The 12,885-nt window shown below is 63.4% G+C and overlaps 1 protein-coding gene across 3 annotated transcripts; it reads left to right on the top strand.

Moving 5' to 3' along the window:
- The first annotated feature begins 1,772 nt into the window (after window positions 1–1,772).
- On the top strand, window positions 1,773–12,360 carry TERT (telomerase reverse transcriptase). Of its 3 annotated transcripts, none has more exons than XM_040977376.1 (16): window positions 1,773–1,991; window positions 2,102–3,311; window positions 4,543–4,738; window positions 4,810–4,987; window positions 5,359–5,538; window positions 6,196–6,354; window positions 6,525–6,620; window positions 6,968–7,053; window positions 7,135–7,248; window positions 7,590–7,661; window positions 7,941–8,129; window positions 8,211–8,337; window positions 8,679–8,740; window positions 10,715–10,839; window positions 10,992–11,129; window positions 11,218–12,360. In XM_040977376.1, the coding sequence occupies exons 1-16, from the start codon at window positions 1,773–1,775 to the stop codon at window positions 11,319–11,321; spliced, it is 3,255 nt and encodes a 1,084-aa protein (XP_040833310.1). In that variant the 3' UTR covers window positions 11,322–12,360. The 3 variants fall into 3 exon arrangements, with proteins under 3 accessions (XP_040833310.1, XP_040833311.1, XP_040833312.1); XM_040977377.1 differs by having other exon boundaries at window positions 4,810–4,999; window positions 5,368–5,538; XM_040977378.1 differs by lacking the exon at window positions 7,941–8,129 and having other exon boundaries at window positions 4,810–4,999; window positions 5,368–5,538.
- The last annotated feature ends 525 nt before the right edge of the window (window positions 12,361–12,885 follow it).

The raw sequence follows: 12,885 nt of genomic DNA, 5'->3' as shown, positions 1-12,885 counted from the left end.
TGCCTAAGTGACAGGTGTGGGTTGTGAAGTTGGAGGCATGGCTCTTGGACCCCAAGCAGCCAAGGTGTTGACAGACTAACCCTTCCAAAGAAGGCGGGTCAGCACTGCGCGCAGAACTCCTGAGCTGAGAAGTGACCAATGGGTGGGTGAGTGACATGGGGCGGGGCAAGGCAAGTGCTGTCGGTTGGCCCAGCACTAAGGCTGGAACTACCCCGGCCTCAGGCCAGAGCCGCCCACTGGAACACGGGAGTCCCGGCACTCCCCTGCACACACACCTACACCGCTCACCTGCTGGACGCATGGCATGGTTTCCAGTCCCTGTCTGGCGCCTAGGCAAGCTATGTGAGTGCCTGCCCTCTGCAGCACGCCCCCTTGGCCGCAGCCTAGGCAGACATAGGTATGGGGAGGTGGTAGGTTCGTGGCCTGCACTGATCCAAGGCACAGCCTCGTTCATCTTGGGTATTGTCCATCCGAGGACTGTGAATGAGACCCGTGCCCTGGCTGGCACCAAGACAGCCAGAAGGATGAGCTGGCCGGGTCACAGGTGACCCTGTGGTGAAGCAAGATCCACCCTGGGCAGCCGGGCCTGCATCGTCCCCTCTGCAGTGTCTGCCAGCCATGGGCACTGTGGGCAAGATCCCCGGGGCCACAGCCCCTGCAGGTGCTATGCCAGCTGCCCACCCCTGCCCAGGGCCTATATCACAGGGTACCCTGAGCAGAACCGAGCTGGCGAGTCCATGAAGAAGTGTGCAGTGATGTCACAGGGCAGGTGAGGCTGCCTCAGGACCTGCCTCCTGTTTTGAATAAGAGATTTATTTACTGGTTTGAAAGGCGAGTTAAAGGAATGGAGAGAAGGGACCGAGCCTCCCTCATCCACTCCTTTTCTCCCAGGTGCCAGACCCAAGCCAGTACTCCCAGGGGACACTGGCTGCCAGTACCACCCACGGGCCCCGCCTTCCCTTTCTGAGTGCCTGGTCTAGGGGTCCAGGCTGTGCAGCAGGCAGTGGCAGGAAAGCCCCAAGCTTTATCCCGGCAGCTGTGGGCACAGGCCCCTGGGCATCTTCCATGAGGTAAGTGTGGCATGGGACCCCGAGTCAACCATTCCCTTTTCCACCAAGAAGGGCGATTTTCTGCGCAAGTAACATTTGCTAGCTCTGTCCAAATTTTAAGTTCCTCGGCCAGTGGGAGAGTCCACGCGCCACCCTCAACCATGGGAACATCGGCTGACTCCGGAGTCCGACGTCGCCCGCCTCCCCGGGCTTGGGGTCCCGACGTCGCCTGTCCTTTTCTGCTTAGATTCAGGGGTGTTGCCGGAGTGGAATTCGGGTGCCTGGCAGCCCAGGCCAGGCGGAGGTCCCAGGCCTGCGGCTGCAAATCCGCACCCTCCCCGACTAGCTGGGCCGCGGCCCACGTGGGGAACTGAGGACCCTGAGAGTGACGTACCTGCCTACCAGGACCCCCACTTCGCGGCCGGCCACACCAGAACCCCAGAACCAGCTATCGGCGGGACCTCCTGCGGGAAACTCGATGACCCCGCCAGAGGCGGGCTGAGTGCGGCGGGCGGAGGCCCAGGCCCCGCCTTGGCGCGCCCCCGGCCCGGAGGAGCCGCCCCTTCCTCCCGGCGCCCCGCCTCCTCCCCGCGACCGGACCCCGCCCTTCCCGCGCAGTGCGCGGGCGCCCGGGCTGCCTCCGGGCCGCTGGGCATCCCGACACGTGGGAGGCAGCACCGCTTCAGCTCTCCCGAGTCCTCGCTGGGGTGATCCGGCCCGGCGATGCCGCGCGCGCCCCGGTGCCGGGCCGTGCGCGCGCTCCTGCGTAGCCGCTACCGCGAGGTGCTGCCCCTGGCGACGTTCGTGCGGCGCCTGGGGCCCGAGAGCCGCCCGCTCGTGCGGCGCGGGGACCCAGCCGCCTTCCGCGCTTTGGTGGCGCAGTGCCTGGTGTGCGTACCCTGGGACGCGCAGCTGCCCCCCGCCGCGCTCTCCTTCCGCCAGGTGGGCCGCGCGGGTCAGGGTGGGGACCGCTTTGCCGGGATCGGGGTGAGGGGCGGATCAAGAAACGTAGCGGGACGCGCCCCTGGCGACTCACGACCGCTCCCCCTCAGGTGTCCTCCCTGAAGGAGCTGGTGGCCCGGGTGGTGCAGAGGCTGTGCGAGCGCCGCGTCAGGAACGTGCTGGCCTTCGGCTTCGCGCTGCTGGACGGCACCCGCGGCGGCCTGCCCTGGCCCTTCACCACTTGCGTGCGCAGCTACCTGCCCAACACTGTGACGGAGACGCTGCGCGGCAGCGGTGCGTGGGGGCTGCTGCTGCGCCGGGTGGGCGATGATGTGCTCGCGTATCTGCTGTCGCGCTGTGCGCTTTATCAGCTGGTGGCCCCGAGCTGCGCCTACCAGGTGTGCGGGCCGCCCCTCTACGAGCTCTGGGCCAGCCCCCAGCACCAGCTTGCACCACCACACAGAGGCAGAAACCGCATAGGCCTCGAAACCACGCGACGTGTCTGGAGTGGCTGCCACGGCGAGGCCGGGGCGCCCCTGTGCTCGCCAGCCCGGAGTTTAAGGCGGTGGCGAAGTAGTGCACATGGAAATCCACCATTGGCCAAGAAGCCAAGGTGCACGCTTCCCGAGCAGGTATCCAGGGCAGTCGGTGGTGATCCCCACATGGACGGTAGGAGCTCAGAGCTTGGGCGTCCCAGGGCCTCCACTGATGTGACCTACCAGCACAAGGCCGGTCGCCCATCCGTGCAGCAGAGACTGCCTCCCCAGGGCTCTGGGCCCGCGCAGCTCTACGTGGAGACGCAGCGTTTCCTCTACTGCAGTGGGGACCAGGAGCAGCTGCGTCCCTCTTTCCCGCTCAGCTCCCTGCCGCCCAGCCTAGTGGGGGCCCGGAGGCTGGTAGAGGCCATCTTCCTAGGCTCCCCATCCCGGCCTGGCCGCAGAACGAGCCGCCTGCCTGCGCGCTACTGGAGGATGCGGCCCTTGTTCCGGAAGTTACTGACAAACCACGCGCGGTGCCCCTACCATGCGCTGCTCTGCGCCTACTGCCCGCTGCGGGCGCCCCCAAGCCAGGTCTCGGACTCCCAAAGCCTGCTGCCACTTCTGCGCCAACACAGCAGCCCGTGGCAGGTGCTGGCCTTCCTGCGCGCCTGTCTGCGACGCCTGGTGCCCGCGAGTCTCTGGGGCTCCCGGCGGAATGAGCGCCGCTTTCTGAGGAATACCAAGAAGTTGGTCTCGCTGGGGAAGCACGGCCGGCTCTCACTGCAAGAACTGACCTGGAAGATGAGGGTGCAAGACTGCACCTGGCTGCGCAGGGGTCCAGGTGAGCGCGGGGTGGGGCGCTGCGGGGTCGGCAGGGGTGGTCCCAGACCCGGTTGGGGGACTATGCGTCAGAGCTGCTCCCAGCCAGCAGTTTGTGTCTTGCAGTGCCCTCTTGTCGCGGCCGACTCCAGGCACCATGGGGGCACCCAAAAACTGCCCCAACGGGAGTGGCAGATAGGTGGAATCTACCCAGGGCCCAGCTTGCAGGAGCGGATGACCCAGGGTCCTCTGGCTCAGCTCCCCCAGCCTGCACCCCGCACGGTAGAAGGAAGTCCACTCTGCTGGCTGCCAGACACCCTATTGCTTCTCCCGAGACCCGCTGTCCCAGGGACTTGTGCCTGGCCCCGAGGCCAGGGATCCTGTGGTCCAGGATGTGGACAGACACAGGACATGGTGCTGAGCAGGCCACTGGATAGACCTGGGCCCCTGGCCACCCTCCCCTCCTACAAGTCACCTGGGGCTGCTGGTGCCAGTCCTGGCCACAGGCCCTGCCGGTCACTGCTGCAGACCCCGTGTCTGCCTGCCTTGCTCTGCCCACGGCAGCAGCCCAGGTGGCTCCTATCCCGGCTGCTGAGCGCTCGCTGCCTGTCCACTGTTCTGCCTGTCCCACCCCTCCGGGTCATCCAAGCCTCAGGTCAGCATGTGCCCCGTGGCCTTCAGAGTGGAGTCCTGGCGTCCCCACAGGACCTTCTAGGGCCTCTCTGCATCTCTCCTGCCTGCCTCCAGCTTATTCTGTCATTCTCTGTGTAACTTCTGTGTTCAAAGATTTACTTATGAAAGTGAGCTCAATCTTTCATTTGCTGGTTCACTCCCTAAAAAGCCACATCAGCTGGAGCTGGGCTGGGCTGCAGCCAGGAGCCAGGAGGTTCCTCTGGGTCTCCCATATGGGTTCAGGGGCCCAGTCAGCTGGAACCTGAACCAGCACCCAGGTGGGATGGTACCTCAGCCCCACTGCTCGTCACCAGCCGGGTGTGTGATGACAAGGGGGCCTCTGTGTGAGCTGTGTGGGCAGTTGGCATGGAGATTCCGTGGGCTGGGCACCCCAGGCTGCCCCGGGCTCCTAAGGTGTGTACTGCCAGCTTTCTGTGCCCTCCCCACCCCTTCCTTCCTTGGCTTGCAGATCACCGCCACCACCTTCCACCGTGGACACGACCCCCCCCCCACCACGGAGCTGGCTCTAAGCCAGCCCTGACCCCAAGGTATCATGTGTGTGCCATCCCTGTCGCCTCCAGGGTGCAGCTGTGTCCCAGCCGCCGAACACCGGCTGCGGGAAGGGATCCTGGGCCGCTTCTTGTTCTGGCTGCTGGACACCTGTGTGGCTGGGCTGCTCGGCTCCTTCTTCTACGTCACCGAGACCACGTTCCAGCGGAACCAACTCCTTTTCTACCGCAAGAGCGTGTGGTGCAGGCTGCAAGGCATGGGCGTCAGGTATCATGGCCCCTGGGGAACGCGGGGAAGGGGCTGGCCCGGCCTGCCCTCACCATGCCCATGCCTCTTAGGCAGCACCTAGAGCGTGTGCGGCTGCGCGAGCTGTCAGATGCTGAGGTCCAGCGCTGGCGCCAGGCCTGGCCACCGCTGCCTGAGGCTAGGTTGCGTTTCATCCCCAAGCCCAGTGGGCTACGACCCATCGTAAGCGTGGACTCCATGGCAGGGGCCAGGACCTTCCGCAGGGAGAAGGTGAGCATGCGTGCTTCCACGCAGGCAGCTTTGGGTAGGGCTACTGTGAGTGGATCACGAGTCCACAGGGAGCAGTGGCCACGGCCCACGGACCCCTGCCGTGGCCCCCACCCAGGGGGGCAGGGAGGCCATGTGGCAACTGTCATGGGACCCAAGGACCCCATCCCCGCCAACTCTGTCCTATGTCTTGCCCCTGTGGCTACCCTGCCATTAGCGACTATGGTAGATATCACTCTGTTAAGGGCCTAGCCTCTGGGTGGGGAGGCCCGCTGACCTCTGCCATGGGTCCCCAACCCCAAGTGGTGCTGAGATGGGATGGGCTACCATGTCCCCAGCGGGACACCCTCCTGAGGGTGCGTCCCTGTGTCCAGGCCCAGCAGTGGACTTCACACATCAAGACACTTTTCAGTGTGCTCAACTACGAGCGGGCGCAACGGCCAGGGCTGCTGGGGGCCTCTGTGCTGGGCCTGGATGACGTCCACCGTGCCTGGCAGGCCTTCACATTACGCATGCGGGCCCAGGACCCGCACCCCCAGCTGCATTTTGTCAAGGTGAGTCTCCTTGGGGAGTTGGGTAACTGCCGCCTCAGCACAAGTGCTCGACCTGCTCGGGATGGTCCTGGTTAGAGAAGAATGGAGTTCAGCTCTGCTACCAGGGCCCAAGTACCCAGGGTATGGTCAGCAGCTGAGGGCGCACCGGCCGCTGAGAGCTGGGACCAGAGACCCCAACAGCGGCACAGGCTCCCCCTCCCGCGGGCCAGGTGGGGTCAGGGGAGGACACAGGCCCTCCCAGGTTAGATAGGGTCAGGAAGGGTGGTGGGTGACAGGGTCCCATCTGCTGTGTCCACTTGCCGCAGGATAGTGGGAGGCGACGGGGAACAGGCTCAGGCCAGGCCAGGCTCAGGGAAGAGGCGTGGGCCAGGCCAGGCTGGGGGAACAGGCTTGGGCCAGGCCAGGCTCGGGGAACAGGCTCGGACCAGGCCAGGCTAGGGGAATAGGCTCCGGGGCCAGGCCAGGCTAGGGGAAACAGGCTCGGGCCAGGCCAGGCTCAGGGAACAGGCTCGGGCCAGGCCAGGCTGGGAGAACAGGCTCGGGCCAGGCCAGGCTGGGAGAACAGGCTTCAGGGCAGGCCAGGCTGGGGGAACAGGCTTCAGGGCAGGGCCAGGCGAGGACTGGGGCTGGAGCTCAAGCCCTGGTGTCCTTGAGCAGGTGGACATCACAGGGGCGTTTGACACCATCCCACAGGACAGACTGGTGGCTGTAATGGCCCGTGTCCTGCAGCACTCAGAGAGGACCTACTGCGTGCGTCGCTTTGCCACTGTGCGCCGAGCACCCCTAGGCTGCATCCACAAATCCTTCAAGACACACGTGAGGCCCGGGGCCGGGTGTCCACATGAACATGTGGCCGTGCAGGCGTGAATTGCCTGTAGCACTGGCGTGGCTGTGCCAAGTGTTGCCACATCCATCTGCTGGGGTCCTGGCTGGAAGTGCTGTGTGCCCAGTGCCTGGCAGCCTCACGCCCATCCCTCTGGCCATAGGTGTCCACCCTGGAGGACCACCAGTCGTACATGCGGCAGTTCGTGGAGCACCTGCAGGAGAGCAAGTCCCTAAGGGATGCTGTTGTTGTTGAGCAGGTCCTGCTTCCCCTGGGCCTGGGAGGGATGTAGCAAGGTGGGGGTGAGCAGGGCCCCCATACCACACAGGACTCGCTTGGTCTTCTCCCACAGAGCCGCATGCTCACAGCTCTCATGGGCAGTGCTGGCTGCAGCCTCCCCAGATCTGTCCTGAGGCCAGTGTGCACGTGTGTGTGCGTTGGGTCCGCTCAGGTGAGCGGGGGTCTATGGAGTTGTTGCTGCAGTCCCTAGGGGTGTGGCTACCAGGCCCTGGCAGGATCCCAGCCAGCCACGGAGACGCTGTCCTCCAGTACAGCCCCTCGCCTTGTCCCCGCAAGCTGAGCTGGCTGCGGCCACTTCCTCCACAGAGCTGCTCCCTGAACGAAACCAGTGATGACCTGTTCGCCTTCTTCCTGCGCTTTGTTCACCAAAGTGTTATCCATGTCGGGGGCCGGTGAGGCCATGGCTGGCGCGTGGGGGGAGACCCTGGGACAGCTGTCTGGGCTCTGGCTGACCCTTCTGCCCCGCGCTCTAGGTCCTACGTGCAATGTCAGGGGATTCCACAGGGCTCCATGCTGTCCACACTGCTCTGCAGCCTGTGCTATGGGGACATGGAGAACTCGCTGTTTGCCAGTATCCAGCAGGATGGGTGAGCACCCTCCCTGGGGCTGCCATGTGCCCTCCCTGGGTGCTGTGTGCCTTCCCTGGGTGCTGTGTGTCCTCCCTGGGTGCTGTGTGTCCTCCCCGGGTGCTGTGTGCCCTCCCTGGGTGCTGTGTGTCCTCCCTGGCTGCCATGTGCCCTCCCTGATGTCCTTGCACTCAGACATCCATGGTCCTTGTCTGACTGTAATGACCATGCTGGCATTCTTGGCATGGGAAGCTGGCACTGGCCCCTGAGACCCCTGGACACCTCTCCTGACCTGCAGGCAGGGCCTGTGACCTCAGGAGCGACCACTCCTCATCCTGCATGTCCCCACGTCCTTAACTCAGGGTGCTCCTGCGCTTGGTGGATGACTTCCTGTTGGTGACTCCGGACCTGACACAAGCAAAAGCCTTTCTCAGGTGGGAGTCACTCCCGTGACTCGGGCCCCACATGGGACCCTCTGTCACTGCGCCCTGAGCTGAGGGCCCCACACAGCCCTGTGTGGGCCTTGGTCTGCCAGTCCTGAGGGCTTCTTGGGCTACATCCAGTCCTGCTCTGTGGCTCCCACAAGCAGAGGCAAGGATGGCGAGGTGGGTGTACCCTGCAGCCAGGGGTCTCCTGCGAAAGCCACTCTCAGCAGCCATTAGGGGGCCATATGCCCACCACCTCCTAGATGATGCTACCCCTCCCCGGTTCAGGACCCTGGTCCAAGGCGTCCCCGAATATGGCTGCCAGATAAACGTGGAGAAGACAGTGGTGAACTTCCCAGTGGAGGAGACAGCACTGGGTGGCCAGGCCCCCCTACAACTGCCTGCCCACTGTCTGTTTCCCTGGTGCGGCTTGCTGTTGGACACCCGGACCCTCGAGGTGTCCTGCGACTACTCCAGGTGAGGCCCAGTCCCGGCCATGCCTGGGTGGGCATCAGGCTAGGTGACAATGAGAGCCACCTGATGCCTACCATGTCACAGCTTCGCAGGAACGTCTGCCAGGTCCGGCTTCACCTTCAACCCCGGCCCCCAGGCTGGGAGGAGCCTGCGGCACAAGCTCCTGGCCATCCTGCGGCTCAAGTGTCATGGGCTGTTCCTGGATCTGCAGGTGAGCAGGTGGCATGGACATGTGCTCAGCAAGGTGCATACGAAATGGTATGCCAGCATATGTGTACATGTGTGTCAATATATGCCTGATTGCAAAAGTGATGTGATGAACACAGGTGTGTGGGCATGCACTGTGTGAGCGTGCAGGCCTTGTGTACCATGTGACGGGCACACAGGCATGTGGGCGTGCACTGTGTGAGCGTGCAAGCCTTGTGTACCATGTGATGGGCACACAGGTGTGTGGGCGTGCACTGTGTGAGCGTGCAAGCCTTGTGTACCATGTGACGGGCACACAGGTGTGTGGGCGTGCACTGTGTGAGCAGCACAATCTGTGACAAGCAGGTGAACAGCCTTCACACCGTCTGCGTGAACTTGCACAAGATCCTTCTGCTGCAGGCCTACAGGTGAGTCCACTGCGTGCCACCAGAGGGCAGCACAGGCCTGGCCAACAGCTGGCTCTTACTGACCACCTGCTGGTGCCTCTTCTGACCTGCAGGCGTGGCCTCACGTGGCTTCACATAGGCCAGGTCCCTGTGCACTGACTGTGGGCCATGTGACTGTCCTGGAGGCATGGAGGGACAGTTGTGGGGCCCAGCATGGTGGGGAAGAGGAGACACCAGCTTGTGCCCGGGCCTGATGATGCTTCTGGGACGTATGTTGTCCCGGGCTGGGCCTGGGAAAGGAGTGGGTGGGTAGCTGTGTGCTTTGGCCTATGCCAGACCCTGGTGAGAGACACCCACCCAGCTCATGCGCAGCCTCCCCTCAGGCCAGGGCACACAGGGAACTTTGCTCCCTGAGGTTTCTGAGGAAATCCCGCCCCTGCAGCTGGGTGGGGATGGGGAACCTCCCATGACCCTGTCTCCATGAAGTCTGGCAGCATCAAGCAGCAGGTGGTGGCTGTTGACCAGAGCTGAGAGAGGCAATAGGCCCCAGCGTGGTGTGCCCAGGACTAGCCCCCACAGCTAGCAAACAGGGTCAGCGTCCATCACAGGGATTGCCCAGGGGAGTTACACTGACCACATGGGCTAAACTTGGATCCGGCTGCCAGGGCTGGCCTTGGCCACATGCAGCTCCTTCCTGGGCAAGTCCAGGATGGTCCAGGGGCGGGGTCTGGCTGGGTCGGGCTTTCTCTCGCTCTTTGCACATGGCATATCTGTAGGTGTCCTTGTGACACGGGCAGGTGCTGGTGGGTGGCCTGACACACAGGTTGGGACATAGCCCCCAGCAGGGGCCCCAGAAGGGCCAGCAATGCAGCACCTGGCTCCCTGTTCACAGGCAGGAAGCTTGGGGGAGGGAGCGATGGGCAGACGGCCGGGACTGGAGTCCTTGAGGGGACGGGCGAGCAGGAGCATGGTAGCACAGGCAGGCAGGGTCGGGGGGAGGCCTGTGTGCACACGTCCAGCAGTGCCTGGACACAGGCCCTGGCTTGGATTCCTGAAGCAGAAACCACTGTCAGATCCCCTGAGTGCCATGACTGCCAGCCAGACCACCAGAGTGGAAACCCTGGCCCTGGGACCGCAGCTGCTGGCAGGAGGACCCTCTACCACTGTCCCCCCACTGGCGGAATGGCTCTGGGGTGGGGCTGGAGCAGGATGCTGGCTGAGCGCATGGCCATGCCAGAATCCAGAACAGGCTCCACAGTCAGGGAGACGGACACAGGCCTTGTCGTGTGATCATGTGACAGCACATATGTGTAGCTGCATGTGCACAGTAGGGCACACCCAGTGTACAGTACATTCACATGTATGTAGCACACTCCTGGGCCCTGGTTCACACATACACAAGCATGGATCCTGTCCTGCAACAACCCTGCCTCCATGTTCCATGTATGTAACGACCCTGCCCCCAGGTTCCACGTGTGTAACGACCCTGCCCCCAGGTTCCACATGTGTAACGACCCTGCCCCCCCCAGGTTCCACGTATGTAACGACCCTGCCCCCAGGTTCCACATGTGTAACGACCCTGCCCCCAGGTTCCACGTGTGTAACGACCCTGCCCCCAGGTTCCACGTGTGTAACGACCCTGTCCCCCCAGGTTCCACGTATGTAACGACCCTGCCCCCAGGTTCCACATGTGTAACGACCCTGCCCCCAGGTTCCACGTGTGTAACAACCCTGCCCCCAGGTTCCACATGTGTAACGACCCTGTCCCCCCAGGTTCCACGTGTGTAATGACCCTGCCCCCAGGTTCCACATGTGTAACAACCCTGCCCCCCCCCAGGTTCCACGTATGTAACGACCCTGCCCCCAGGTTCCACATGTGTAACAACCCTGCCCCCAGGTTCCACGTGTGTAACGACCCTGCCCCCCCCCGGTTCCACATGTGTAACGACCCTGCCCCCCCCGGTTCCACATGTGTAATAACCCTGCCCCCCCCAGGTTCCATGCGTGTGTGCTCCGGCTTCCATTCAACCAGCAGGTGTGCAGTAACCCATCCTTCTTCCTGAGGGTCATCTCAGACACTGCGTCCTGCTGCCACTCCATCCTGCAAGCTAAGAACCCAGGTGCTGGGGTGGAGCAGTCCTGGGTGTGTGTGGTGGGCAGCTGCACTGGTAGGCATGGCACGTGGTTGCTGGGGCACGCCATCTCCAGGGGAAGATAGGAGCTAGGGGCCCTGGGTTGGTGGGGTGGGATCATTGCCCTGGTTTTCCCCCAGGGATGCTGTTGGGGGCCAGGGGTGCCTCTGGCCCGTTCCCCTTGGAAGCCGCCCGCTGGCTGTGCTATCACGCCTTCCTGCAGTGGCTGGGCCGCCACAAAGCCTCCTACAAGTGCCTGTTGCCGGCACTCAGAACAGGTACCTATTGGCCGGCCTGGCCCCAGCTGCCCGTGGGAGCTGATCCCAGATCTTGCTGGGCCACCCTGATTCCCAGCCTTCCCCATAGCCCAGGCCCAGCTGCGTCAGAAGCTGCCCAAGGCCACCCTGAGCGCCCTGGAAGCTGCAGCTGCCCCAGCCCTGACCACGGACATCAAGGCCATCCTGGATTGAAACCCTGCCAGCCCCACACGTCTGACACCGTGAGGGGTGGGGCTTGGTCTGTCTTCCCTGCTGTCCATCCATCAAAGCGCCAGGAAGAGCTGACCGTGGACAGTGAGCCTGACTGTGAGTTCCTGCCCCATGAGACGCACCCTTGCCAGGCATCCTGCCCCATTCCTCCTACTGCATCCAAAGTCCAGACTCCCTGAAGCAAAGTGCTGATCAACTCTTCAGGCCTCACCCAGTCCTGCCACTGCCCTGTCCCTGCTCTGGCCACAGTGTCCAGCACACCCTGCCAGCCGCCCCCAGCAACACCTTGGGCTTCCATCCCCTGGGTATGCCGGGAGCAGGTGCAAGGATTCTAGAACTTAAGGGCCGGCTGTGTGGCCCCCACAGGATGGCCAGGGACCAGCCCCTTGGGATAGGGCAGCCCCGTGCCTGAGCTGGCCTCAGGGGGAGCCAAGAGTTGATGCTATGGTAAGGCTTTGTGTAGAGCCAGTGGCCTTGGAACACACGGGAGGTAGCTCTCAGCAGGCCTCAGCTGGGCCAGCATGCTTCCTACATAAGGATCAGGCTCCAGCTGCCCATGGTCCCTGAGCTGACTGCTGAGGGCAGCCTTGTCCACATGTTGGGGGTGAACCCATAGGTCCTGGGTGGCCTTGTCCACATGCTAGGGGCGAGCCCATAGGTCCTGGGTGGCCTTGTCCATATGCTGGGGGCGAGCCCATGGGCCCCGGGTGGCTTTGCCCACATGATGGGGGTGAACAGCGGGGGATCTTCCTTTTTCCAGAGAGCCCCTCTCACCACATGACAGCTCCAGACTTGGTGAGGAAGCAGCCACCCACCTTGGCAGGAGCCAATATTTACCTGACATTTCAGCAGTTGGGAGTGCTTCCCCAAGTTTCTGGGATGCTCCCAATGGGGACACTGACATGGACCTTGTACCCATTGCCTGCCACACCCACGAGGCATCCTAGTAACTGAGCTCTGGACCCAGGCCACCAAGTGTGTCCTAAGTGTCTGCGGCACCTGCAGAGCCCAGGGCAGAGGCCAAGGGACTTGTCCATCCCCTGGGCGCCCACCTCCTGCTGTCCTGTCACTCGGGCTGTTGTGCGCCGAGTTCATACATTTCAACTCACAAAGACTTCTCTATTCATTTGAAAGAGACAAGCTCTTCTGTTACTCTGCAGATGGCTGCAGCAGCCGGCACCAGACTAGGCCAGGCCACTCCCTGGGGGTCTTCCATGGGGGGCACTTGGACCAGCATCGGCTCCTGGCCACATGGAAGCAGTATCCGCCCCTGCAGTGCACATGGGATTCCATGGGGACAGCCACCCCAGCCCTGGGCTGCATCCCCTCTTCTGAGCGTGTGTGTCCGTTTGTGTCCACCACTGTGTTGTCTAGAGCCTTGTCGCCCTCTGGGTCTTAGTCCCCACCTTCCATCCTTTCCCTCTTAACCGCTGCAGGACTCCGGTGCCACCGTGCTGTCCCCAGCCCTGGAGGACCCCTGCAGGCCAGGCTACTCTGCCGTGCCTGAGCAGGGACACGCTGGGTGATGGCGAGGAAAGCCCTGGTG

The sequence above is a fragment of the Ochotona curzoniae genome, unplaced genomic scaffold, assembly GCF_017591425.1.
Source record: "Ochotona curzoniae isolate NIBS_2020 unplaced genomic scaffold, NIBS_Ocur_1.0 contig_2754, whole genome shotgun sequence".
NCBI classification, from domain to species: Eukaryota; Metazoa; Chordata; class Mammalia; order Lagomorpha; family Ochotonidae; genus Ochotona; species Ochotona curzoniae.
Note: the sequence above shows the minus strand (reverse complement) of the source record. Positions and strands in the feature narration are given on the sequence as shown.